At 43.9% G+C, this 25,730-nt stretch overlaps 1 protein-coding gene across 1 annotated transcript in view; it reads left to right on the top strand.

Moving 5' to 3' along the window:
* PDGFRA (platelet derived growth factor receptor alpha) overlaps nt 1–11,362 on the top strand; it is a 48,514-nt gene extending 37,152 nt beyond the window's left edge. Inside the window, exons 17-23 of the mRNA XM_045018141.1 lie at nt 1,102–1,217; nt 1,629–1,751; nt 2,335–2,446; nt 5,300–5,399; nt 5,524–5,629; nt 7,227–7,462; nt 8,701–11,362. Coding sequence (XP_044874076.1) covers nt 1,102–1,217; nt 1,629–1,751; nt 2,335–2,446; nt 5,300–5,399; nt 5,524–5,629; nt 7,227–7,462; nt 8,701–8,848 — 941 coding nt within the window. The 3' untranslated portion in view covers nt 8,849–11,362. The remainder of the gene's footprint in view (nt 1–1,101; nt 1,218–1,628; nt 1,752–2,334; nt 2,447–5,299; nt 5,400–5,523; nt 5,630–7,226; nt 7,463–8,700) is intronic.
* The last annotated feature ends 14,368 nt before the right edge of the window (nt 11,363–25,730 follow it).

Raw genomic sequence — 25,730 nt, 5'->3', positions numbered from 1 at the left:
TAGAATCATAAAATATTAGGGTTGGAAAAGACCTGAGGAGGTCATCTAGTCCAACCCCCTGCTCCAGGTAGGACCAATCCCCAACTAAATTATCCCAGCCAGGGCTTTGTAAAGCCGGGCCTCACTGACGAGACGGAGTTGTGTAGCGTAGGTCGACTTACCACAGTAGTGTAGATGTAGCCTCAGAGTCTTAAGTGGCAAAGGTATTATTACTTTTGTATGTTTTGCAAGATCCTGAGCAATGTGACAGTAATAATTAATAATAATAATAATTAATAATTTTTCTTTCTCTGTTTCCACTTTCATTGACTGACACTTATGAAAAGGAAAAAAATTCCAGATGCTTTTCTGGATTATGTAACGAGGGTGATGAAGGGCAACGCATCCCATTCCTTTCCCCTTTTCTCAGAAACTCAAAACATTGCTTCCAAAAGAGGCTTGCTCACTTCTGGCTCTAGGCCTGAGGTACTGAATTGCAGGACCCAGAGTTAGTTGGCAGACCAATGCACTGCTGCTTTGCTCAGGGCCACCAGGGGTAAATGAATAGCCTAGTCTGCTCTTTACTGTCATTTTTTTATTCAAAAAAGAATGATTGCCATAGAATTCCTGATCTTCCAGTGACGGTACTGGACATGTCCTAATGCATACCTGCTGAGAAACATAACAGTGCTCAGCAAAACTGAAATGGTCAAAAATGTACAGAAGTTTTAATGGCATTACCATCTCTAAATCAATGGCTTGTTTCTAACCCCATGCTGAATAGTAAGAACAACCCAGGTAATGTAGGTGGCCCTTTCAAACTTAGCTGTTTTCCACAATCCTCTGTAAAAAAAAATAAATAAAAAAAAATCTATATACAGAAGACAAAAACTATATTTAGTATTGGATATTTTTTCTTTTTTTAAGGAATGCAGTCTGTGTTAGTGACTGATGCAAACAAGCAAAGGGATTATTTATTCTGAAAAGATGGTTTTGGGCCATGATACTATGCTAAAGTCATCACCTCAGAAGCATAGAAGGTAGAAAGAACTGGGCACTGGTTTCATGGCCTGAATACACTTTTATGACACAAGCATATTTTCCCTCCACCTTTTTCAACAGAACCAGAAGTCAAAAACCTGCTTTCTGACGACAATTCTGACAGCCTCAGTTTGCTGGATTTACTAAGCTTCATGTACCAAGTTGCACGGGGGATGGAGTTCTTGGCTTCTAAAAATGTGAGTGCCATGAGGAACCAAGCAAAAATGGCTTTTTTGGATTTAAAATCATGAAAGAATGTCCTTTTAGGGTTCTAAGCACCCTCTCCATTAACTAGAAACACAAGACAAAAGTGATTACAAAACCAAAGCAGCAGCATTTTTCTTCTCCTACACCATGTCAGCCACCAGTCAGACTATCAACTGCAAAGCAGAGCTTTCTCACACCACACTGTCCCAGCTGACAAGACCCACCCCCCTCCCATAACTGCCCTCCTTGAATGCTGGCTCAATAGGTGGTCCAATTTAAACTGTGCCTGCAAGGTCAACAAATTTTGTTTTTTTTTCAGGGAGGGGACAGTTCATTCCAAAGAAAATGGGCCTTCATGGGAATTGGTATCTCTTTAAATGACTTATGATCTCTCCATGCAGTGTGTGCACCGTGACTTGGCAGCTCGTAATGTCCTTCTGGCTCAAGGAAAAATTGTGAAGATCTGTGACTTTGGTCTGGCTAGGGACATCATGCATGATTCCAACTATGTCTCCAAAGGCAGCGTATGTACTTGTTTAATCTTTTTATTTCAGTATTTAATTGAGATGATAAGTGTCAGTATAATACTCCCGTCAGTGTTTGGTTACACTAATGGACAGTTGGATGAAAACAAGAGGAACAATTTTTTTTTCTCAATTAATTCACATGACTTCACAAAGTCTGTTTGAAAGATGAAAAGTCCTTGGCCAGAACTAGTATTTTGCAGAGTGAGATTTTAACTGGCAAGTTTTGTGACTGTATGAATTACTAAGGGAATGTCATTGTGATGCAGCAAAGCATAGCAGTCAATGACACATTTGCATAAGCAAATCACCAGTGTACCTCCCATATCATGTCCACAAATCAACGGAGTCACTTGCTAATAATTTAGCAATTCAGGTATTCCTGGATTCATTATTTTGAGGAGTAAGTAGAAGTTTTGCTCATAATCCTGTAACCTCTTCATATTTCCTTGAATAAAAAATATTACTAACTACTTTAGCAAATGTGCATTTATTAAGGCAAACCTTCTTTCTGCTGTCAAATGATATATCTGCTGTACTGTGCAGGATTTCTGTAATGATTGATATGTTTACTTTGTTGCAGACTTTTCTCCCAGTGAAATGGATGGCACCTGAAAGCATTTTTGACAATCTGTACACAACATTAAGTGATGTCTGGTCTTATGGCATTCTGCTGTGGGAGATATTTTCTCTTGGTATGTACTATGAGCACTTCTTTACATGCAGTAATTAAGCTGGTTGAGTTCATGCTACATTAAAATAAGAACTGTAAATACTATTGTGACAACAAACTACTGGGGTGAATTGTCGTTATTATTTCTATTGGGTATTATTGGGATCAGAGTCCCATTGTGTAAGGTGCTATGCAGACATGAAGTAAAAAAGTCCCTGTCTCAAAGAACTGACAATACTGGTTTATGACAAGGTGGGCAGGCTGGTGCTTTTGATTGCTGCTGACTTTTGAGTTGGCTGCTAGTGAGCTGAAAGCCATCCTCTTCCATCTACTGGACCAAAGGAGAGGGGCAGATTGCATGCTGGGCTGTGGAAAACTTTCCTAGGCTGAGGGAGGCTCAAAGCAAACATGCTCTGGGCAGCAGGGCTACTGGAGCCGATTGTTTGCACTGGCAGTTCTAAGCAGCAGCAGCCATTGGGTGGGGCAGCGTAGCACAAAGCACAGCTGCCCCAGGCATTCCAGTGACTCGCTTCTGGTCTGGTAGGAAGAGACTGGATTAGGTGAGTCTGCCGGAGATTACAATGATGAGAGCAGACTGCAACTGTGTAATCCCTATTAAACAGCCCCAGGCTCACCACATGACAATATCCCTTGAAATGAGCAGAGACTGTTAAGCTCTAGAATGGCTTATCACATAAATACTTCTTAAAACAGCAACAGATGCACATCTGTCAAGTGTGTTTATATTGTCCCCAGCACCTTAGTACCAGAGCTTCTCACAATCTTTTAAAATTTCCCAGCATTGCTGTGAGGTAGGGATGTATTATAACTCCCAGTTTGCAGATGGGCAACTGAGGCCCTGATCCTCAAATGTATTTAGGTACCTACATTTTTTTTTAAATCCAATGTGAGTTAGGCCCCTAAATACCTTTGATCTGGGCCAGGGAGACTAATACTATGTCTACACTGCCCTGCAATGTACCAAAGTGCTGCACTGTAACCCCCCTACATGAATGCAGCAGGTGCAAACTAAAAGGTTCCTAGATTGCATTAATGTAATCCTGCAGTGGAGGGTCTATGACACATAGTGGGGCAGTTCTGAGGATAGTGGTGTTCAAACACAATCAGATCATTGCGGTATAATTTCTCTCTCGCAGGTAGTCCTAACTCATCCCTGTCTATAGTATCCGAGCACCATCACTATGTGTGCTTACATTAATCATTAATATGAAATAGGAACTTTTTAGTTTGCGCCTGCAGCATCCACACATGGGAGTTACAGCACAGCACTTTGGTGTGCAATGCTGTTCACACTCCCATAGTCTGAACTGTGGGGTAGTGTAGAGAAGCCCTAAGAGACTTGTCGAAAGTCACCCAGAAAGTCTGTGGCAGAACAGGGAAGTGAACCTGGGCCACCCAACCCCAGGCTAGTACCTGGACCACTGCACTGTCTTTCTTTTCTCTCTCCTAGCATAATAAACTTCACAAATATTGCAGAATGATTTTTCTGTAAGTAGGGCCTGTTACAATTGTTCCTAAAAGACATTTCACATAAAACTGGTGACCATATTAAGCTCGCTTTCTGCAGGACAGTAATGTGAGCTCTGGCATGTGTATTCATTTATTTGTATTACAGAAGCCCCTAGGAACCTCAGTCATGTGCTAGGTGCTGTACAAACACAGCACATTAAAGTCATGCTATGGTCCTATGGAAGAACAGGTTCCAAAGATGTACACTAGAACCTCAACAGCTCACGCTAGTCCTGGGGAGAGCCATTGTGAATAACTGAATTTTGTAAAGGGCCAGATTCTGCCAGATTAACACATGTGGAGTGGTTTCTATTGAGTGCTGAGCTGTTGATTGGCCCATCGATTCCAGTGGGACTCCACCTGGAGTAATGTGCTGTTCAATGTCAGTAAAAGTGGCAGAATATTACCCAAAGTGAACAAATGCAATAAAAATAATCAAAGATAATGCATCATGAAACGTACTTTGTTCATTCATTTTGTCAACTATAGTTTGGCTTTAATTCTGATAACACTTCATAATATAGTGTTACCCCTTTTGGGCCTGAGCGGTTAGCCAATATTCAGGGCCAACACCCACTTGATATTGATAACTTCTAGCATAACAACACCAATCCAATTTTTTTCACAGACAGAGCTTTCGCCCAGTATATACATTTAGAATAAAAAACTTAAAACATCTGCTGACAAGTAAAAGCCAATAAAAAGAATAGATACTGTACTAGTAAGTATACTGTAGCATATGCTGTATAAATAACAAAACCTTCCCAGTACGTTAACATATGTTTTTACAGCACCTGGCAAAATGGAACTCTAATCTCAGTTGGGGCCTTGGGGCATTACAAGTAATCAATAATCACAGTAATAATAAAACCTCACTACAGTGTCCTGCTATTACATCTCTGTTGAGAGATGGAGAGACAGCAGCAATTATGGATTATTTTTTATTTAATTTTCAGATTTAGACCATCAATCCCTAACTCCTGACATATCGCAAGATTTAAAAAGAACAACATCCAGTACAGAAATCCAGTACATTGATTAAAGAGCCTTAGAAAAGCCAGCTCAACTCCTATCCCCCAAATCTAGCTCACACTCTTAGCGCTTCCAAAATTTCAGATAGCATCTAATGCAGAAAATATTAACTAGACACGTGAATTGAGCATCATCCTAAACCCCCACTCCAATCTCCATTTCCAGCTCATGAAATACCCAGCAGAAGAGATTTGTGGTTTAATGAGGGTCTACTGGGTGTTTGGTTTTTCATATAGTTAGTTGTGGCTTATTATAACATTGGAAGTATTCAAACAATGTAAAAGAGACACTTTTGTTGCCTTTCACCATTAAGGTGGCACACCGTACCCTGGCATGATGGTTGATTCTTCTTTCTACAACAAGATAAAAAGTGGCTATCGAATGGCAAAACCTGACCATGCCACCAGCGAAGTGTATGTATGCTCGTCTTTGTTTCTCCTATGCCAAAATCTACCTCCAGTTGATTTTGGTTTTGTCTCTCTGGCTGTTGATTTTCAACTTCCAGCTGATGAAACTCTGTCTCCATCTTATTTGCAGGTATGAGATTATGGTGAAATGTTGGAACAGCGAACCGGAGAAAAGACCTTCTTTTTACCATTTGAGTGAAATTGTGGAGAATCTGTTGCCTGGCGAATACAAGAAGGTTTGTTCTCTGGAATGTCTATTGCATTTTGTATCTGTTCCCAGAGGAGTTGTAACTCAGCTGCCCAGCTCATCTGTGCAGTAAGCATGTCGTTAAGCCATGTGAACGAAATGCTTCAGATATGCTGTTGCAGTGTATAAGAGACTATAAGGCTATAAAACTAAGGTTGCTGGTGGGAACCATTTTACAGTATTACATAAGGGACAGCACTTTCCATTTCCTGTAGGCCCATTATCATCTTAATCCTTCTGTTAATCACAGAGCTGGTCCTACATATTGGCATAGGCTTTTTTCAGAAAATGTAAAAATCCTAAAAAAGGCACCAATCCCCCTGTGTATATAATCTCCCACAGCCTCCATCAACCCCTTCTCCCCAGCTTGACCCCGGATGTCCAGGCACTAATGACCCCTCTTCACACACACACTCCTATCACTCACTCCTGCTTCCCATGCACCCATCATTTATTAGTGGGTTCCCCCACATGTACATACTCCTGCTTCCTCCCCCCCAGCCCTAACTCACTCTTGCCCCTCCATTCGCTTCTGCTGTTCACCCTCACTCCTGTGCCTCCATAAATCTGCTCCTCACTTCTTCTACCCATTCATTTTTCATTGCTGGGCCTCTTACCACACAACATTCATCCCTTATTGCAGGGCCTCTACCACCCCATACATCATCCATGCTTCCCTGTATACCACCCAGCCCCTCTTTCCTGAGCCCCTGCAAACTCACGGATGGCTGAGTCCCTCTTCTTCCTCGTCACAGACCTCTTCATTATTTCTGCCCCTCCTCAACACACACACACTCCTCACTTGCCCACCACCTTTGGCCCCATTTGCATATAACCACACTTCCTGGGCTCCACCCAATGGAGTGAGCGAGGAGAGGTATTCATCTCGCCTTCAGGAATATCCTCTCATTCCTTCCTTGGAGAAGGTGCCAGATCTGGTCAGTAGACTCAGGGGGAGGGTAGCTGCCAGGAGCCAGAGTAATTTACTCCGGCTCCCTGCCCAGAGGAGGGAAGGGAACCAATGGGGATCTTCATTGTCACTCCTCATTAGCTTAGTGGAAGGAGAGCAAGTGGAAGAGCTCTGCACACAGAAAATAGAAGGGAGAGAGATCATGCAGTGTCAGTACTCCCTGATCCCCACTACTAATATTGAGTAACAGTCACATGGTAACCAGTCTCATGGCATACATGCACCACTGAATAATTAAACTAACAACTCCCTGTTTGGATCCAGAGTTGCATCTGAAAGATGCCATCACTTGCCTGCAGAGATAGTAGTGCACTAAGGTGTGCATATAGAGGTGTACAAGCACTATTTTAAAATGAAACCCACCCAACCATCTTTTAACTATTAGTACCTGTGTGTATTATCAGGCCAGAGGCGCTTGTCCAAAGAAGCCTTGTAAAACACCTCGAATAAGCCTGCACAGCTCAGCTCAGGGCAATAGAGCCACACCTGCTCACATCAAGGCAGAGTGCCTACTGTTTTGGTTCAGTTACGCAGCACAGCTAGTTGCAGCAGGTTGCTGAGGAGCAGACGCCTTCTTGTACAGCATCAAAGACCATTTTAAAATTAATCTTTTCAGAGCTATGAAAGGATTCATCTGGACTTCCTGAAAAGTGACCACCCAGCAGTTACACGCATGAGAGTGGACTGTGACAACACCTACATCGGTGTCACTTACAAGAATGAAGACAAGCTAAAGGACAGGGAGAGTGGATTTGATGAGCAAAGGTTGAGCGCTGACAGTGGCTACATCATCCCCCTGCCTGACATTGATCCCGTTTCCGAAGATGAACTTGGCAAAAGGAACAGGCATAGGTAGTTGCTGCTTACAGTACATTATGGGCCAGATTCTGCCATCCTCACTTACCCTTCTATAGCACCTTAGTCTGGTCCAGATTCTGATACTCCTACTCTTCTTGAGTAGCACCTTACTAGAAAGCTAGCCCACTGACTTCAGTGGGGCTACTTGTAAAGTTAGGTACTATTCCTTATGAGTCAGGGTATAGAGTGCAGCTCTCTGTGACTAGCCTCAATGATTTCAATGGGGCAGTCCATGAAGCCCGGTACTCATTAAGGCCTGGGACCTACCTACTCAAGAGACCTCCTCTTTTCTTGTACTGTACTGCCATAGAGACGGGGACTGGCAGGATGTTACCCATGAGGCCCCTCACCTTTGGAATTAACTTTCCAACTTGGTCCAACGTAACAAAATTGACTGGCCTTTGGGGCACATAGTAAGCCCCATTTGTTTTTCTGAGAATGAGCGAGTTGGAACAGGGTTTGAGGTATGTGAGAGATTGATTTATTTTATTTCAGAACTGCTGGTTCTTGTAATGGGGTTAGCTATTTCGGAGGGGTTTTTTGTGATTTTTTTAATTGGTGACAGAACCTTGGAATGGGTTTCTTATCAATGGATTCTCATCAATATAAATAGATACATAAATAAAATACCTAATGTAAATGAAGGTAGCTGAATCTAGCACAATGTGGCTAGCTACATTCATTTTATACTCTGTTTATTATAAAGTTAAGATGCTAGGAGCCAAGTTTTTGTATCTTTGGACTATTATCAAGAGAAACTGGAATGAGGTCATTTATTACCACGGGGCAGGAGTTTCCAGGCTTGATCTAAGCACCTATGGTCTCTGTTGTACCATCTTTTCCTTAAGCATCTCACTCTCTCTCTTTCTCAGATTTTTCTAATTAGCAATTTGCCACAGCAGTATCTGATATTGGTTGGTGGGGATTTCCTTCAAGTCTAAATGTTTCACTCATGAATACTGTATGGATGAGCTGGCAGGAGGCATTATCAGAAAAGTGTGGTCAACATGCTCTCTTGAATTCCAAAATTATTCATTAGCCTCTGGTGACTTCCTCCTACCAGATGTCAATCACTCTAAGAAAAAGGTAGTTACAGATCACCTAAGATAACCCAAGCTGCCATAAGGTCGGCGCATAGATTCACTTCCATGTCAATGGGTCAACTGTAGAAATTTAAGTATCTTGTTTATTTCACTATGTATTATAGCTCCTAGTTTCTCTGCCTCTTACAGTTCCCAGACATCTGAAGAAAGTGCCATTGAGACTGGTTCAAGCAGCTCTACCTTTATCAAGCGAGAGGATGAGACCATTGAGGACATTGACATGATGGATGACATTGGAATAGATTCCTCAGACCTGGTTGAAGACAGCTTCCTGTAATTCACATGGAATTAATGGACAACTTTGAGCTATGTCACAAGAGAAGCTCGCCATGTGATCTAAGGACTTTTTACTCTGTAGAGAAAACCACTTTATTTCAATGCAAAGGATGTAAGGAAAGTAGAGATTTGTTTCCAGTGCACAGAGGTCATCCTGGATATGAAAGAGTGAGACATGCTGAAGTCAGCTTTTCAGTGTTGCTTTTTGTAGTACTTCAGTAGCATCTCAGTGGTATTTGCAGTTTGAATAGGTAGAAGGACAAAGGCCATAAACTGACCAGTTTTGTGTTTCAAGGGCATTCGTGACTCAGATGGATAGAATTTCCACTGAAGCAAAACGTCATCATTGTAATTATGTAAATAACTGTGTGCTCAAGGATCTTTTGAGGTGTGCATTGAATATATTCTGTGGACTTAGAAGAGATCACTCAAGATTTCTGTGTACTTTGCCACTTAATCTCAGTATCAGCTGCTGCTGAACTATCATGTGAATGAAGTACATGCAAAAACCACTTTTGAAACTTAAAGGTACTGGAACTACATAACATTTTACTTTTTACAGTAATGCAAATAAAAGGGAAGAATAATAATTAATTAAAAAGCCTTCTATAATAGGTGTTAGAAGCCTAGTGAGTCTCTATAGAAGATAGCTGTTTTCATAATACTACTAGTACTGTCAGTAACACTAACTGTATAGTTTATAACTCATTGTCCTTCAGCAAAAGCACAGTTTTTAAAAACATTAAGTAGGTAAAGAGATTTAAGATTCAAAATGTTTATATGAAACAATTGTTGTATTTGACTGTATACAATATGATAATGGTGCTGGTGAGCTAAAACTAGTTTCACATGTAGAAAAGAACGTTGTGTCTTCTAAAACATGACAAGTTAGTTTTCTAGCATCGGATGAGTGGCTTTCCTAATACGATGATCTAAAAGCAATTAATCACCCTTTGATTTACTGAGGTTTTTTAAATTTAAAGCTATTTTTAAACCTTTCATTAATTTACACCATGTTTCCCAAGTTACTGTGAAAGGGACGTATGACTAATCAATAGCAACATCATTGTTAGTTATATTATATAATAATATTTTGCCCATCTATTCAAAAGAGAGCTTATTTTGGGGTCAAATGTGAATAACTGATTTGATATTTGAACTGTTCTGGAAGCAAACAAGGAAGCCTTGTTTCTTAGCCTGAGACTCCAGATTAAACGTGCAATCATCATTTTGTAACACATGTTCTTATCTTAGTGTTCAGGTTTCCATAGATGCAGAGGAAGCTGGCTCTGTTATCTTTACCAGCCCTAACTAAGACAAGTAATTGCTTTCAAGTGTGTTGGTTATTTTGGTCTGACTCCTTCACTTAGAAAAGAGGGAGGACAAAATTTAATCCACTCTCAGTTCTGCAATACTTGTTTGTTGACATCATATGTATGTAGAATGTGCTAGGATAGCTGCTGTCACTATATGATGTGTTATTGATGCACGATGCTTTGGAACTCTTACAGATGAAAATAAGATACATGCCAATTATGGGCCAAATCTTGTTCGGTGCTCAGCTTTTAAACTCAGTAGGAGTTGAGTGCACTGAGCACCTCACAGAAAGTGACACAATCAACACAAATGAGATTCGAACGCAAGCTTGTGTGGGAATTTTTTTCCTATTACATGTGGAAATGGGACCACCAGTGAGTGACTAAACAGAACAAAGTGACTGGATACTGAACAACAAATTAAAACTAAACTTGAAGGACCAGTTAAGCCCTCAGAAATGCTGTGCACCTCCTCTTGACTTTACTTATTACGGAGAGTTGTGGGTGAGCAGAGGAGAGCAAAATTTGGTCCCAAATGTAGTACTGCCATTATTACAGATAAATCAGTGTAAGTTTGAATTTCAGAATGTCACATGGCTAAGGCTACATGCAAAAGTATGCATGCATGCAGTTATGGATGCAAATGAGGCATTTGCAAACAAAAGCCAGACAAATTCAAATTGGAAGTAAGGCACAAATTTTTACCAAGGAGGGTGATTAACCACTGGAAAAAACTACGAAGGGAAGTGATAGATTCTCAAGCCCTTGATGGCTTCAGATCAAGACTGGATGTCTTTCTGGAAGATATGCTTGAGGTAAACTCAAACTACGCTTTAGTCAAACACAAGTGAGTGGGCTCAACACAGGGGTAACAGGATGAAATTTAAGAGCCTGGGACATACCAGAAGTCAAACTAGATGACCTAATTTTCCCATCTAGCCTTAAACTCTATGAATCTATGAAACACAAATGGCCTATTAGATAGCTGAAGGGTCATTTGCACTTAGTTTGTGCGCTTGCTATGTCAGTTATGAAAGTTAAAAAAAATGCTTGAGTCCCTGGTACCTAATTTCTGGAGACCTAGCACCTCTTTCATTACAAATTAAGGACTGGCCAACTGAGACCACAAATTTGTGTGTACAGTCACATAACTGTGTGTTCAAATTAGGCAAGCATTTTTGTATATGATCCGTGTTGGAAAATCAGGCCATGTAGGTTCAGTGATATCAAAAGATAGGTCACGTAAAATTCTTATATTGTCTCCCTTCCTCTTGTTGGTTTCATGCTGAATCTCACACCACATCTTGGGACTAGACCTATGCTTTAGATCAGCACCAAAACATTTACTGGCTATCCAGTCCCATTGCAATCTTAAGCCCCTCAGTCCTGCGATGAGTTGCATCCAGATGGAAGCCTGTTGTGCAGAACCCCATTGAAGAAAGCAGAGCTCAGTGCCGGTGAAGGGGTCTGTCCAACCACAGCTCATTGCAGGATTGGGGCCAGAGATACTCGCCTGGAAAAAAATTATTTAGATTGTAGTATAATGGGGATTTGTTTTGTTTTATGTTTCCAGCATTGCAGATTTTTTTTCTTTTATGGCTTAATTTTGAGAAGCCACCAGAAGAGAAATTCCCAGTTCCTTCTGTATAATGACAATCAAAACATTCCTATGAAACACAACTTCTTATTTTGAATGGTCAATCAAATCCTTAAAATTTGGGCTGCAACTTGTAAAAAATGGTCCTATTATATGATGAAGGACGTAAGATATGATGTTATACATCAATATGTATATATGTATTTTTATATAGACTTCTAGGATACTGCCAAAACATTTATGATAAGCTGTATCACTGCCTTTCTTTATATTTTTTTAACTGTGATATAATCCACAGGCACGTTAACTGTTGCACTTTTGAATGTCCAAAAATTATATTTTAGAATAATAAAAAAAAAAGTAAGTGTTTCCAAAGTGGTGGTGTTGTGAAGTGTTTGAAGAAGGGCTAACTGATATGCGTGACCGAAGGTACAACATGTATTACATATGCCCCTGTTCATATTTTGTCTTAAATCCTGTAAATTAAGATCTCTATATTTCAATAAATTATATATAATTTAAGGCTATGTAGGGGTCTATACTCACTTATTTAAAGGTGATCACTTGATAATGAATCAGACTTGCTCAGTTTGTCCATGACATTTCCTTAATTGAGTTTTCTGCATGCCATGAACCATCAGGGACAAAAAGTATTTTGAGCCCCACAGGTGAGTGTAGGGCAAGGGACTTGAGTGTCACATGACATTTGAAGTACGCTGTGCTCCCCCTTTAAAATGTACCAGGTGCTCTATTCCAGCACCTGCCTGCCAACTACAGAATACAGACAAAAAGGTGGAGGCCAAGCTGTTCTTCCAAGATGGCAGAACATCTCCACCAAGCGATGCTTTGGAGCACTTGCCAGTATGGTAGCTGTTCATCCAGTTTAGGTCCCAAGCGAATGCTAGATTGGGATCCTGGGCTGCTCATCTGTGAGTGTGCTGCTGAAGAATGTAAGATGCTTCCAGTGCTCCCCTCTTCTCTCCACAAGGGCAGCTGCACAACACAGGAAAAGATTTTACCTCATGTTTAAAAACCAACATATAACGTATAAAACCAAATATAGGCCTGAAAACTGCAAGGTGAAGGTTTCCCACTAGCATTCTTGATGAATACGGGGTTTTAGCTGATACTACGTTTAGAAGGCTGTAGTGGCACTTTCTCTGATGACCGCTAACTTTTTGAGCTTGTCCTAAGTTCAGTTTCATTTAAAACCAAACAAATGCCTCGCATGGGCCTATAGTCCCACACAATGTAACTTAGGCCTGGTCTACACTAGGACTTTAAATCGAATTTAGCAGCGTTAATTCGAATTAACCGCTCAACCGTCCACACCAGGAAGCCGTTTAATTCGACCTAGAGGGCTCTTTAGTTCGAATTCGGTACTCCACCCCGACGAGGGGAGTAGCGCTAAATTCAACATGGCTATCTCGAATTAGGCTAGGTGTGGATGCAAATCGAACTTACTAGCTCCAGGAGCTATCCCACAGTGCACCACTCTGTTGACGCTCTGGACAGCAGTCCAAGCTTGGATTCTCTGACCAGCCACACAGGAAACGACCCGGGAAAATTTGAATTCCTTTTCCTGTCTGGGCACTTTGAATCTGATGTCCTGGTTGGACATCGGGGCAAGCTCAGCAGCACCTGCAACGATGCAGAGCTCTCCAGCAGAGGAGTCCATGCAATCCCAGAATAGAAAGAGGTCCCCAGCATGGACAGACCGTGAAGTCCTGGATCTGATCGCTGTGTGGGGCGATGAGTCTGTGCTTTCGGAGCTGCGCTCCAACAAACGGAATGCAAAGACCTACGAGAAGGTCTCCAAAGCCATGGTACTCAGAGGATACAGCCGGGATACAACGCAGTGCCGCGTGAAAATCAAGGACCTGAGACAAGGCTACCAAAAAGTCAGAGCGGCAAACGGACACTCCGGAGCACAGCCCCAGACATGCCGCTTCTACGAGGCACTGCATGCCATTCTAGGTGGGTCTGCCACCACTGCCCCACCAGTGACCGTGGACTCTGAGTATGGGATAGTGTCGAGGGGCAGTTCCTCGGCGATGTTCGCCGATGGGGAAGATGAGGAAGGGTTTGTGGAGGATGACGCAGGTGACAGCGCTTACAATACCGCTTTCCCCGACAGCCAGGATCTCTTCATCACCCTCACAGAGATCCCCTACCAACCCTCCCCGGCCGTTAACCCGGACTCAGAATCAGGGGAAGGATCAGTCGGTAAATGCTATAAACATGGAAACATTTATTTTTTAAAAAACAGGAATAAAAAATACGTAAAAACTATATAAAAACTTTTCCATAAAAAACATATAAAGAGAAGGTCCACACATATAGGGATGGAACAGAAATCCTCCTGGGACACTTCCACGAAGCTCTCGGAGAGCAGCTCGAAAAGTCTCCGCAGGAGGTTCCTGGGGAGAGGTGCCTTATTTGGTGCTCCGTGGAAGCACACTCTTCCGCGCCAGGCCATCCTAATGTACAGCGGAATCATTGCTTCCACCAGCATGGCAGCATACGGTCCTGGTCTGTGCAGGGATTCTAGCAGCATCCTCTCTCTCTCTCTCCGAGTGACCCGCCTCAGGGTAATCTCGTTCGGCGACTGCTGCATCTAATTAGGGCAATTAGTGTACTGTTACTATTGTGAATGCTTGACTTTTACTTTGCATAGCAATGACCTTCGTTTAACAGCCACGTGTTGGAGGCCGCAGAGGAAAAGCATACAGTGATCTTTCCCGGGCACAGCCGCGAGGGGCTGGAACAGGGTCAGACTTTATGCTTTCCAGATTGCCTTCAGCGGGAGGCCACAGCTATCCATTAACTGTTAAGCAGCCTATAGTGTAGTGCTTACCAGGCCTGGCTGCTACACGGATTCAGCTGTACCGCCCCGCTTGTCCAATCTCCTGTGCAAGACCGCAGCCAATGAAAGCGTATTCCGAAATCTCGAACTTGTCCTGAGAGCTCGTGAGACTAGGTGCCCTGTATGGTCTTGTTCACTGAAACTGAGTAGACTGTGTTCAGTGTTCGCAAACATGTATCTTTTCAAGGAAATCACTTCGTTTTTCCCATCACACAGCTGCGGCTCTTTCCCGAACTGCCCCGGCATCCCCCTCACAGAGGCTGGCGCAGATTAGGCGGCGAAAGAAAAAGACTAGGGACGACATGTTCTCGGAACTGATGGCTTGCTCCAGAGCCGAGGCGGCTGAGCAGAGACAGTGGAGGGAGACCCTATGTCAGCACCAGCGCTCACACAGCGAACGGGAGGACAGGTGGCGGCAGGAAGACCAGCAGGCGACTCAAACGCTGCTTGGGCTAATGAGGGAGCAAACGGACACGCTCCGGCGCCTTGTAGATGTTCTGCAGGACCGCAGGCAGGAGCAGAGAGCCCCCCTGAACTGTATCTGCAACCGCCTTCCCCCGCCACAAAGTCCTGTCCTCCCCTCACCAAAAATCACAAGAAGGAGGGGCGCTAGGGGCCGTGAAAACTGTCACTCCACCCCAGCAGAGCGCTCATGTACCAAACAGCTCTCATTCCCTAAAGTATGAGAAGTGCTTCCCTTCCTGGATCACCCAGTCCCAAATCCAAGTTTCATCCCCCCACTGTGTAGTTGAGTATTAAGAGTAGTTTGTTGTTATTCACTGTTTCCGTCACGTTTTCCTTGTCAGAAGACTTTGTGTGAAGGGGGGGGGAGGGGTTTTTTAATTGCATAGGACAGCCTCCATTACCAGGGTACAGACTTGGGGGCAGGATCAACAGCAGGACACACACAGACTGCAGTCACTAGGCACTAGGGTCATTCTGGGAGGTGAATGCTGCCCCGGGTCAGTCTGTGAGGTGTATGCTGTCCCAGGGTCCTAGCGCCTGACATCCACAAATGGTAAGGCAGGCTGCCCTTACCATGCCCTTCCCCCCTAGCCACGAGCCTCTCCAATGCCCTGAGCCCCAGCAAGAGCCCTCATCCACAGACACATACTCACCCTTCCCACACACCCCTCACCCCTTCCTACGCCCCAACCCCCAGCCCAGAGCCTGCATCCAAACTCCGTCCCAAAGACGGCACCCCTCACCCCTTCCTGCAAACCCACCCCTTCCTGCACACCCACCTGCAACCGTCCTCCCCCCAGAGACCGCTGTAGGAGCAGGAGCCTGTCATTCCTCTAGTGTAGAAGCGGTCTGGACATCAGTGCACACCGTACCCACCACAGTCCGCGTCCATGTTTCAACCCTTGAACAGGAATTCATAATTAAAGAAAACTTTATTAATAATCAGTGTTCCATTAAAGTTATTTTAAAACGTGTGTTGGAAGGGGGGAAACCTGGAGAACGGGGTATGTAACCGCAGATCGAAGTCAACAGTCAGTGAAACAGGCTCAGGTTCAGCGTCTCTGTAAATCAACTGGAGAGTCATAGGTTACCCTGCTCTCCGAGGAACCTATCTTTCAAAGCCTCCCAGATGCACAGCGCTTCCCGCTGGGATCTTCTATCGGCACGGCTGTCTGGCTGAGCGTAATCAGCAGCCAGGCGATTGGCCTCAACCTCCCATCCCGCCATAAAGGTCTCCCCCTTGCTCTCACAGAGATTGTGGAGCACACAGCAAGCAGCAATAACAACGGGGATATTTTTTTCGCTGAGGTCCGAGCGAGTCAGTAAGCTCCTCCATCTCCCCTTGAGACGTCCGAAAGCACACTCCACCACCATTCTGCATTTGCTCAGTCGGTAGTTGAAGAGTTCCTTCTCACTGTCCAAGGCGCCTGTATAGGGCTTCATGAGCCAGGGCATTAGCGGGTAGGCTGGGTCCCCGAGGATCACTGTAGGCATCTGCACATCCCCAACCGTTATTTTGTGGTCCGGGAAGAAACTACCTGCCTGGAGGCGTTTAAACAGACCAGAGTTCCTGAACACACGCGCGTCATGAACCTTGCCCGGCCACCCGACGTAGATGTTGGTAAAACGTCCCCTATGGTCCACCAGTGCTTGCAGCACCATAGAAAAGTAGCCCTTTCGGTTAATGTACTCGCTGGCCTGGTGGGCCGGTCCCAGGATAGGGATGTGAGTGCCATCTATAGCCCCACCGCAGTTTGGGAATCCCATCGCGCCGAAGCCATCTATGACGACCTGGACGTTTCCCAGGGTCACTACCTTTGAGAGCAGTTGCTCAACGATTGCGTGGGCTACTTGAATCACAGCAAGCCCTACGGTAGATTTGCCCACGCCAAAGTGGTTCGCTACTGACCGGTAGCTGTCTGGCGTTGCAAGTTTCCAGAGGGCTATGGCCACTCGCTTCTGCACAGTCAGGGCTGCTCGCATCCGGGTGTCCTGGCGCTTCAGGGCAGGGGACAGCAAGTCACAGAGTTCAAGGAAAGTGCCCTTACACATCCTGAAGTTTCGCAGCCACTGTGATTCAGCCCAGACCTGCAGCACTATGCGGTCCCACCAGTCCGTGCTTGTTTCCCGGGCCCAGAATCGCCGTTCCACACCATGAACTTGACCCATTGCCACCATGATCTCCACTGCGCGGCGTACCCTGCTTTGTGAGAGGTCTGCGCCACTCTGTGACTTCCTGTCCTCACCGCGCTGCCGGAGCCTCCTCGCCCGATTTCTCAGCAGCTGACTGTGGAAGAGGTGGACGATAAGGTGCGAGGAGTTGACAACAGCCATAAGTGCAGCAATGATCGCAGTGGGCTCCATGCTCGCAGTGCTGTGGCGTCCGAGCTGTAACCGACCAGAGAAGGGCGCGAACAGATTTCCCACCGGCGCTTTCAAGGAGAGAGGGCGGGAGTGACGGTTCAATGATGACAGTTACCCAAAACCACCCTCGACACATTTTTTCCCCCAGCAGGCATTGGGGGCTCTACCCAGCATTCCACTGGGCAGCGGGGACTGCAGGAACTGTGGGATAGCTTCCCACAGTGCACCGCTTCCAAAGTCGACGCTGGCCCCATTACTGTGGACTCAGACAGTCGAATTAGTGTATTTAGTGTGGATACACAAATTTGACTTCATAAGGTCGATTCCACAAATTCGAATTAAGTAGATTCGAAATAGTCTTGTAGTGTAGACGTACCCTTAGTACAACTGATATAATTGTGTGCACTTCTTGAGAGGAATCCCCAGACTCCCGCATTACAGCTGTCAGATTCGCTTCTTCTCCCAGTGAAGTCTGTTGCAGTTTACCATAGATTTCAATGGAAGCTAGCTAGGGCCCAGGTGTGCAAAAATATCAGTTACAGGAATTCAGACTGGCAACCTCCTGTTTGTTGCTTCTGCCCATATTAGATGGACTCCGAGTACCATATCAACTGTCTATTGAATTAAAGTCACATAGCACAAGAGAACACTTTATTTAGCTACAAACAGCGCATAGAAATCCCCGAAAATGTTTCAGGCATCCCCTAGGGCCTAAATTCATGATACAAGCAGCAGCAATGGGCCTCCCTTACTTTGCTCTTGCCACAAGGGGGCTTGTCTTAAACAGAATGCTGCTTGGGCCCAACTATGAGGAAGATGGGTTCACTATGTATTCATCCTGCAATTTATGCCTTTGCTGCTACCCCTTCCAGTTCTATTTTCACCTTTCTGGAAATTCAGCAAATACACATTAAAAACCAGAATTTTCTTCCCTCATGATCTTCAGTAAAAGTTGGCTAGAACCAGGGGCGGCTCTACCTTTTTGGCCGCCCCAAGCAGTCATGCACGGGAGGCGCCCCGGAGCCGCGGGAGCAGCGGACCTCCCGCGGGCATGACTGCAGAGGGTCCGCTGGTCGCGTGGCTCGGCTGGACCTCCCGCAGCTGCGGACGGTTCGCAGGTCTGGCGGCTCCGCTTGAGCTGCGGGAGGTCCAGCCGAGCCGCGGGACCAGCGAACCGTCCGCAGTCATGCCTGCGGGAGGTCCACTGGAGCCGCGGGACGAGCGCCCCCTCTGCAGTCATGCCTGCGGCAGGTCCGCTGCTCCCGGGGCTCCGGTGGACCTCCCGCAGGCATGACTGCGGCAGGTCCGCCGGCCCAGCCTGCCGCCCCCCCGGGAAAGGGCCGCCCCACGCGCGTGCTTGCCGCGCTGGGGTCTGGAGCCGGCCCTGGCTAGAACTGCACAGTAAGTTGGTTGGCAGAAAGGGATCTGCACCATAGTCTGAATACTTTCTTATGTGAGTTTCATGACTCACTTGAGTAAAGCTTTGCACGGTCAGGCCCTCGGTTTGTAGCAGGGATTTATGCTTTAAAGAGTAAATTTAAAGCATAAATTTTATGCTTTAAAACTAAAACAGGGGGAGGGATAGCTCAGTGGTTTGAGCATTAGCCTGTTAAACCCAGGCTTGTGAGTTCAATCCTTCAGGGGGGCCACTTAGGGATCTGGGGCAAAAATCAGTACTTGGTCCTGCTAGTGAAGGCAGGGGGCTGGACTCAATGACTTTTCAAGGTCCCTTCCACTTCTAGGAAATAGGTATATCTCCAATCATTATTTATATATTTTTTTTATTTAGTATAAACTGATGCTTAATCAGAGTAAAATCATCTCAACTGCCAAAAAGAAATAAGCATAAGACTATTTGCTCTAGATTTAATAAGCGCAGTACACACATCTATTGCCACTTGCCCATAAAATTAAAGCTTAAAATCAGACCATACTTTGCAGCATAAATCAACTTCAGACACTCATAAGCATTATGATTTGATTGTTGATCATATAGTTACCATAGACTTTTCCTTCAGTAATTATTAGGGCAGTCAAGCGATTAAAAAATGTAATCACAATTAATCATGCTGTTAATAATAGAATACCATTTATTTAAATATTTTTTGATGTTTTCTACATTTTCAAATCTATTGATTTTAATTACAACACAGAACAATGTACAGTGCTCAATTTATTTTTTATTACAAATATTTGCACTATAAAAAAAGAAATAGTATTTTTAAATTCCCCCGTTATAAGTGCTGTAGTTCAATCTCTTTTTCACGAAAGTAGAATTATGTACAAAAATCCCGGCATTCAGAAATAAAACAATGTAGACCTTTAGCACCTATAGTATACTCAGTCCTATTTCTTGTTCAACCAATCGCTCAGACAAACAAGTTTGTTTACATTTACAGAAGATAATGCTGCCTACTTCTTGTTTACAATGTCACCTGAAAGTGAGAACAGCCGTTCTCATGGTACTGTCGTAGCCGGCATCACACGATATTTATGTGCCAGATTCATATGCCCCATCATGCGTCAACCATCATTCCAGAGGACATGCGTCCATGCTCGATAGCAACTCAAAACAGTGTGGACCGATGCATGTTCATTTTCATTATCTGAGTCAGATGCCACCAGCAGAAGGTTGATTTTCTTTTTTGCTGGTTTGGGTTCTGCAGTTTCCACAGTGGAGTGTTGCTCTTTTAAGACTTCTGAAAGCATGTGTCACACCTCGTCCCTCTCAGATTTTGGAAGACACTTCAGATTCTTAAACTTTGGATCGAGTGCTGTAGCTATCTTTAGAAATCTCACATTGGTACCTTCTTTGCATTTTGTCAAATCTGCAGTGAAAGTGTTCTTAAAATGAACAACACGTGCTAGGTCATCATATGAGATTGCTATAACATGAACTATTTGGCAGAATGCGGGTAAAACAGGGTACGAGGCATACAATTCTCCCCCAAGGAGTTCAGTCACAAATTTAATTAATGCATTTTTTTAAATGAGTGTCATCTGCATGGAAGCATGTCCTTTGGAATGGTGGCTGAAGCATGAAGGGGCAGACAAATGTTTAGCATATCTGGCATGTAAATACCTTCCAGTGCCGGCTACAAAATGTCATGTGAACTCCTGTTCTCACTTTCAATTGACATTGTAAATTAGAAGCGGGCAGCATTATTTCCCGTAAATGTAAACAAACTTGTTTCTCTTAGTGATTGGCTGCACAAGAAGTAGGACTGAGTAGACTTGTAGGCTCTGAAGTTTTACACTGTTTTAAGTGCAGTTATGTAACAAAAAAAATCTACATTTGAAAGTTGCACTTTCACAATAAAGAAATTGCACTACTGTACTTGTATGAGGTGAATTGAAAACTACTATTTCTTTTGCTTATCATTTTTACAATGCAAATATTTGTAATAAAAATAATAAAAATAAGCACTGTACACTTTGTATTCTGTGTTGTAATTGAAGTTAATATATTTGAAATTGTAAAAAAACATGCAAAAATATTTAATACAGTTCAATTGGGAATCTATTGTTTAACAGTGTGATTAAAACTGTGATTAATCATGATTAATTTTTTTGTTAATTGCAATTAAAAAAATTAATCACATGAGTTAACTGCGATTAATCATGGTACTCTCTTCAGTTTCAAAGATATGAGATAATATTCCATGTTGTGGGATACAAGCTTGTTCCCTGCTCTGGTTAGTATGTGGTCGTTGATATTTATTTACTAAAGCTCTAATCTGTTATGAGAAGTGCTACTTTACGATATCATTGACTTAATAATTCCCCTCTGCAGCATATGGGGGTGGGCTACGGCTAACTATAACCCAGATCCACCAAAATTTGGAGACCCAAATACTCCGTCTTCCAATCATTCCCCATCAACAGACGTTCCTTCCTTCTTTAGCTCAGAACCACTTTCTCCTTTTTTGAGACTCTTGCTCCTAGCACACAGATTCCTTGATTTTTCTTTCACCACAGTCTCTTTGACTTTCTTTTCACCTAGACAAACTTGAACTATCCAGCCCTGGCCATCCAGAGACTGTCCCCACTCGGGCTAGCCAGAACTCGCTTCATCACTCTCCTCTCTGGCCAGTAAGTGCCCAAAGAAATACCTTTAAATGTAGCTTTCCAGCTGTCAGTCTTTTCTCTGCCTCACCACTGGTGTGGTGAGATCATCTTTGTGTTCAGTCTGCTGCAGGCCAATTCAAGCTCCTCCATTCCTCCTCATGCCAACCTGTAAATGTGCTCGGAACACTTGCATAACAAAGAAGCTGACGCGCAAGGACTTCCCAGCTGCAGCAACCTCACGTTCTGGTCACAACATGATGGGACCACACTCTTCAAAGCAAGATAAGCAGGAACTTGTGCATAGTGGCATTCCAGATGCATGCAATCTACCTCTGAGGCCCTGCAGGAAGAGTATGCTCAACACCTTCTTTAAATACTTGAACGTTCAAACTATATCCAACAAAAGACAAGAGAAAACTCATACCTATGTGGATATTGTCTACAATACATGCACAAGTCGGACTTCTTCTATAGAATTATACATTTGATTCATAACAAAAATCCATACAGAGCAGTATATTATTAAGGGTTCGTTGGGCTTCTGAGAGGGATAATGTTCTTTGACTCATGCCTTCTAACACTGTGCAAAGCCCTCTACGCTCGCTTTGAACTATAGGGTCAGAATCTACATGATTTGAGTGGGAATTTTGCCATTCATTTCTGCTGGTCATATTTTTATCAGCTGACAGGGTGAACTGGGTCTTTAAGGGGAGGTCAAGCACACTTCTGCCTGTGTCTGGTTTTCCTCCTAAATCATGGGAAAGGGATTTTGGCCAGATTTTAAAAGGTATTTAGATGCCTAATGATTCCAGAGGCAGTATTTAACCTAGGAACTTTTGGAAATCCTACTAGGGGTCGATTTGCATCTTTAGGACCTAAATAGTTCAAAAAAAAGTTTAGCACTAGGTGACTGAGAACTAGGTCTGCTGGGACATAGGATGTTGATTTTAATTCCCTGTTAGCCATGTTGTCAGTCAACCCTCCCTCAGCACTGCTGCAGGTCCCTGTTATAGCCTCTGTCCTTCATGCCCTTGGAGATTTTTCAAATGTTTGGGCATTTCCTCTTTTGGAATGGAGTTCTGATAGCACGGATTCGTCTCCCCATACAGCGATCAGCTCCCGTACCTCCTGTTCGGTCCATGCTGGAGCTCTTTTGCGATTCTGGGACTCCATCATGGTCACCTCTGCTGATGAGATCTGCACTCACCTGCAGATTGCCATGCTGGCCAAACAGGAAATGAGATTCAAAAGTTCGCAGGCCTTTTCCTGTCTACCTGGCCAGTGCATCTGAGTTGAGAGCGCTGTCCAGAGCGGTCACAATGGAGCACTCTGGGATAGCTCCCGGAGGCCAATACCGTCGAATTGCGACCGCACTACCCCACACTACCCCAAATTTGACCCAGAAAGGTCAATTTCAGCACTAATCCCCTTGTCAGGGGAGAAATACAGAAATTGATTTTAAGAGCCCTTTAAGTAAAAAAAAACCCAGCTTCATTGTGTGGACGGGTGCAGGGTTAAATTGATGTAACACTGCTAAATTTGACCTAAACTCATAGTGTAAACCAGGGTTTAGCCTAGGGAGCATTAAAAGGAATTGTACATCTTGAGGAGGAAAAAGTCTACTGGCTCTGAGTTCAGCAACAGGTACTGTGGTCAGCCCCTGCTATATGGAAAGAAGGAACCTCCTGCAATCTGTTGAAGGACTTGATAGTCATATGTGCCATATGCAGTGGGTGATGGCACAGGAAGGCAAAAAGGTTTGCTGTTATGTAGCTGGACTTTTATATGCCCTGCTAGGGTGGGCCAGAGGTAGAACTGTGCGTGGAGGATGAAAGTTCTGTTTCGTGAATGATTTTGAGATTTTAAAATTTGGCTTCCTTCACACTTGGAGTGAAAACCAGACACTTAAAAATTCTGAAAAGTCCCAAATTTCTTTTTGGTTCATTCAAAACATATTGTTCCACTAATATCCAATATTTCATTTTGATTTCAGTTTCTAAAATGTTGTATGATATTATGCTTATATATATATATACACACAAGAAATATAATACACAAGAAAAACACTGATACAAAAAATCACTTCAAAAATGCAGAATTGAAACAATTTGTCCTGATAATTTCAAACAGGAGGCTTTTACATTGTTGGAACTTTTTTTGAACAAAATTCTGGCACAATCAATCTGATTTTTCAAAGCATTTTAATGTTTGACAGAACCATATATTCCAATGGAACATGGTACCATCAAAGTTTATCCCACCAGCTCTAGCCAGAGGGCCAAAGCACTTATATCATCCAACCTGCCAGAGAGACTGAGGGAAGCTGAGACCTGGCACCCTGGTGACAGGATGGGTGAGATGACCTTTCTAATGGCCTGACGCTGGTGAAATTTTTTGCCTACGGAACCTGTGTGCTGGGCTGCCCTAGCCAGAAGCAACATCAACCCACTGCATCGGGGCAAAAATGAAAAAATGCTGCTTGGCTTGTGTATGCTTTTTGAACAATAAAGGTCCTTTGGGGAACTGGATGGCTCCTGGAATTGGCAACTGGAAATGAATCCTTGAAATGGTTATCCCTGATGCTGATGTACCCTCTGCCTCTGTGAGAGTCATTGGCTGCAGATTCATTGGTCCTATCTCAACTCCCACCCCCACCCCATTATGTTATCTCTGTTCCCAACTCCTTCCACATGCGGATACAGCTGGCTGTCACAACTTACAGGGGTCCAACCCCTGAATGGGCTCCACCAGACATCCTTCTTCCCCCTGTGGAGTTGGAAAATGGAGGGTTTCTTCAACAGAAATCTGGCTTTTTATTGGGGAGAAAATGCCCACAAATTTGAACCCCCAAAATATTGCCAAAAACTGAAACAAACACTTTTGGTTTTCTGACAAAAATTTAAACATTTAAAGGCAAGTGAAAATTTTCATTTAGTTAAAAATATAATTTTCCACTCCGCCCCCCCAAAAAAAACAAGTTTTAAAGGAAAATTGTTGTGATGGTATGTGTACTCCACACAGACTCTAAAGGGGTTAATGTGGCTCCATGAGGCCAATTATGCTACCTGAATGCACCTGGAGAGTGAGCTGGCCAGCTGGGCTTAATTAAAGATGAGTCCCAGGTGGGAGAGGAACTGGGTGGTTAGTTTAAACACAAAGTGTGGACCAGAAGGGTGCTGCAAAGAATGAACTGTGCAGTTCCTGTCTTAGTACTTGAGGGTGGAGCAGCCTGCAGGATAAAGGAGGAAGGCTAGTGGGAGAGTTGGCCCTGAATTCCTCTCAGGGGTGGGCAAGTCTGTCAGGAGTGATATAGAGCAGCCACACGTGGTGAGCCCTAAGGGCAGGGTGAGGCATTCCAGGGAGAGAGCCAAAGGGATACTGACAGGTCTTGCTTGAGGAAGATTGAATTTGGGTTATGTTGTATTTTTGGGGTTTGAGATTTACTGGGGGTTTTGGGAGAACCTTGGGAGCTCTAAGAGAAGGGTGAACCTAGAGAGGTAGTGTGGAGACAGTCTAGTAAAAGACTGGTGGAAAGAAGACCAGAGAGGCAGCACAAGGCTTGGTTTGACTAGACCTTGCCTGCTTGCTACGAGATCCCTGGACTGGAACCCAGAGTAGAGAGCAGTAATGGGTTCCCCCATCCACCGCTGGAAAAAGGTAGTGTGCGAAGCCCCTTCCTGGCCTCCCCCCAGATATAAAGGGATAAGGATACTTGCAGCCCTGAGCCAAAAGGGTATGAGGACCTTGAGTCCCAGAGTCAAGCCTGTTGTAAGGACAGTGGAGTGTATATTTGTCTGACTCAGTTCCACCCCTATTGGGGTAAGTAACAAAAGTGTGACCTGGCTGGAAAGCTGAGTCACTGGAAGAGAGACCACCACAGGACTAAAGTGACTGTTGGTAGGAGGTACTGGATTCAGGGAAAAGAGCTGCTACACCATACCCAGCCTCAATGGGGCACTCCACTGGTGAGTCCACTCTTCTACACTGCTCTACTTACAAACTCTCAACGTTCTAATGTTTTGTTAAATTTATTAGTAATTTTAGTCACTAGCACAAGTATATCATATTTGGTTCAGTAGTGTAACTTTACAAAAAAATCCCTTATCTTTAAGGCATTTCTTAATCCATGCTAACAGAGAAGCTTCTCTCATCTGGCCACAAGATGGAAGCATCACACAAAAATCAGAACTATAACACTATATTTTCC

Source organism: Mauremys mutica, chromosome 5 (assembly GCF_020497125.1).
Source record: "Mauremys mutica isolate MM-2020 ecotype Southern chromosome 5, ASM2049712v1, whole genome shotgun sequence".
Classification (NCBI taxonomy): Eukaryota; Metazoa; Chordata; order Testudines; family Geoemydidae; genus Mauremys; species Mauremys mutica.
The sequence above is the reverse complement of the archived record's forward strand: the minus strand, read 5'-3'. Positions and strand labels throughout refer to the sequence as shown.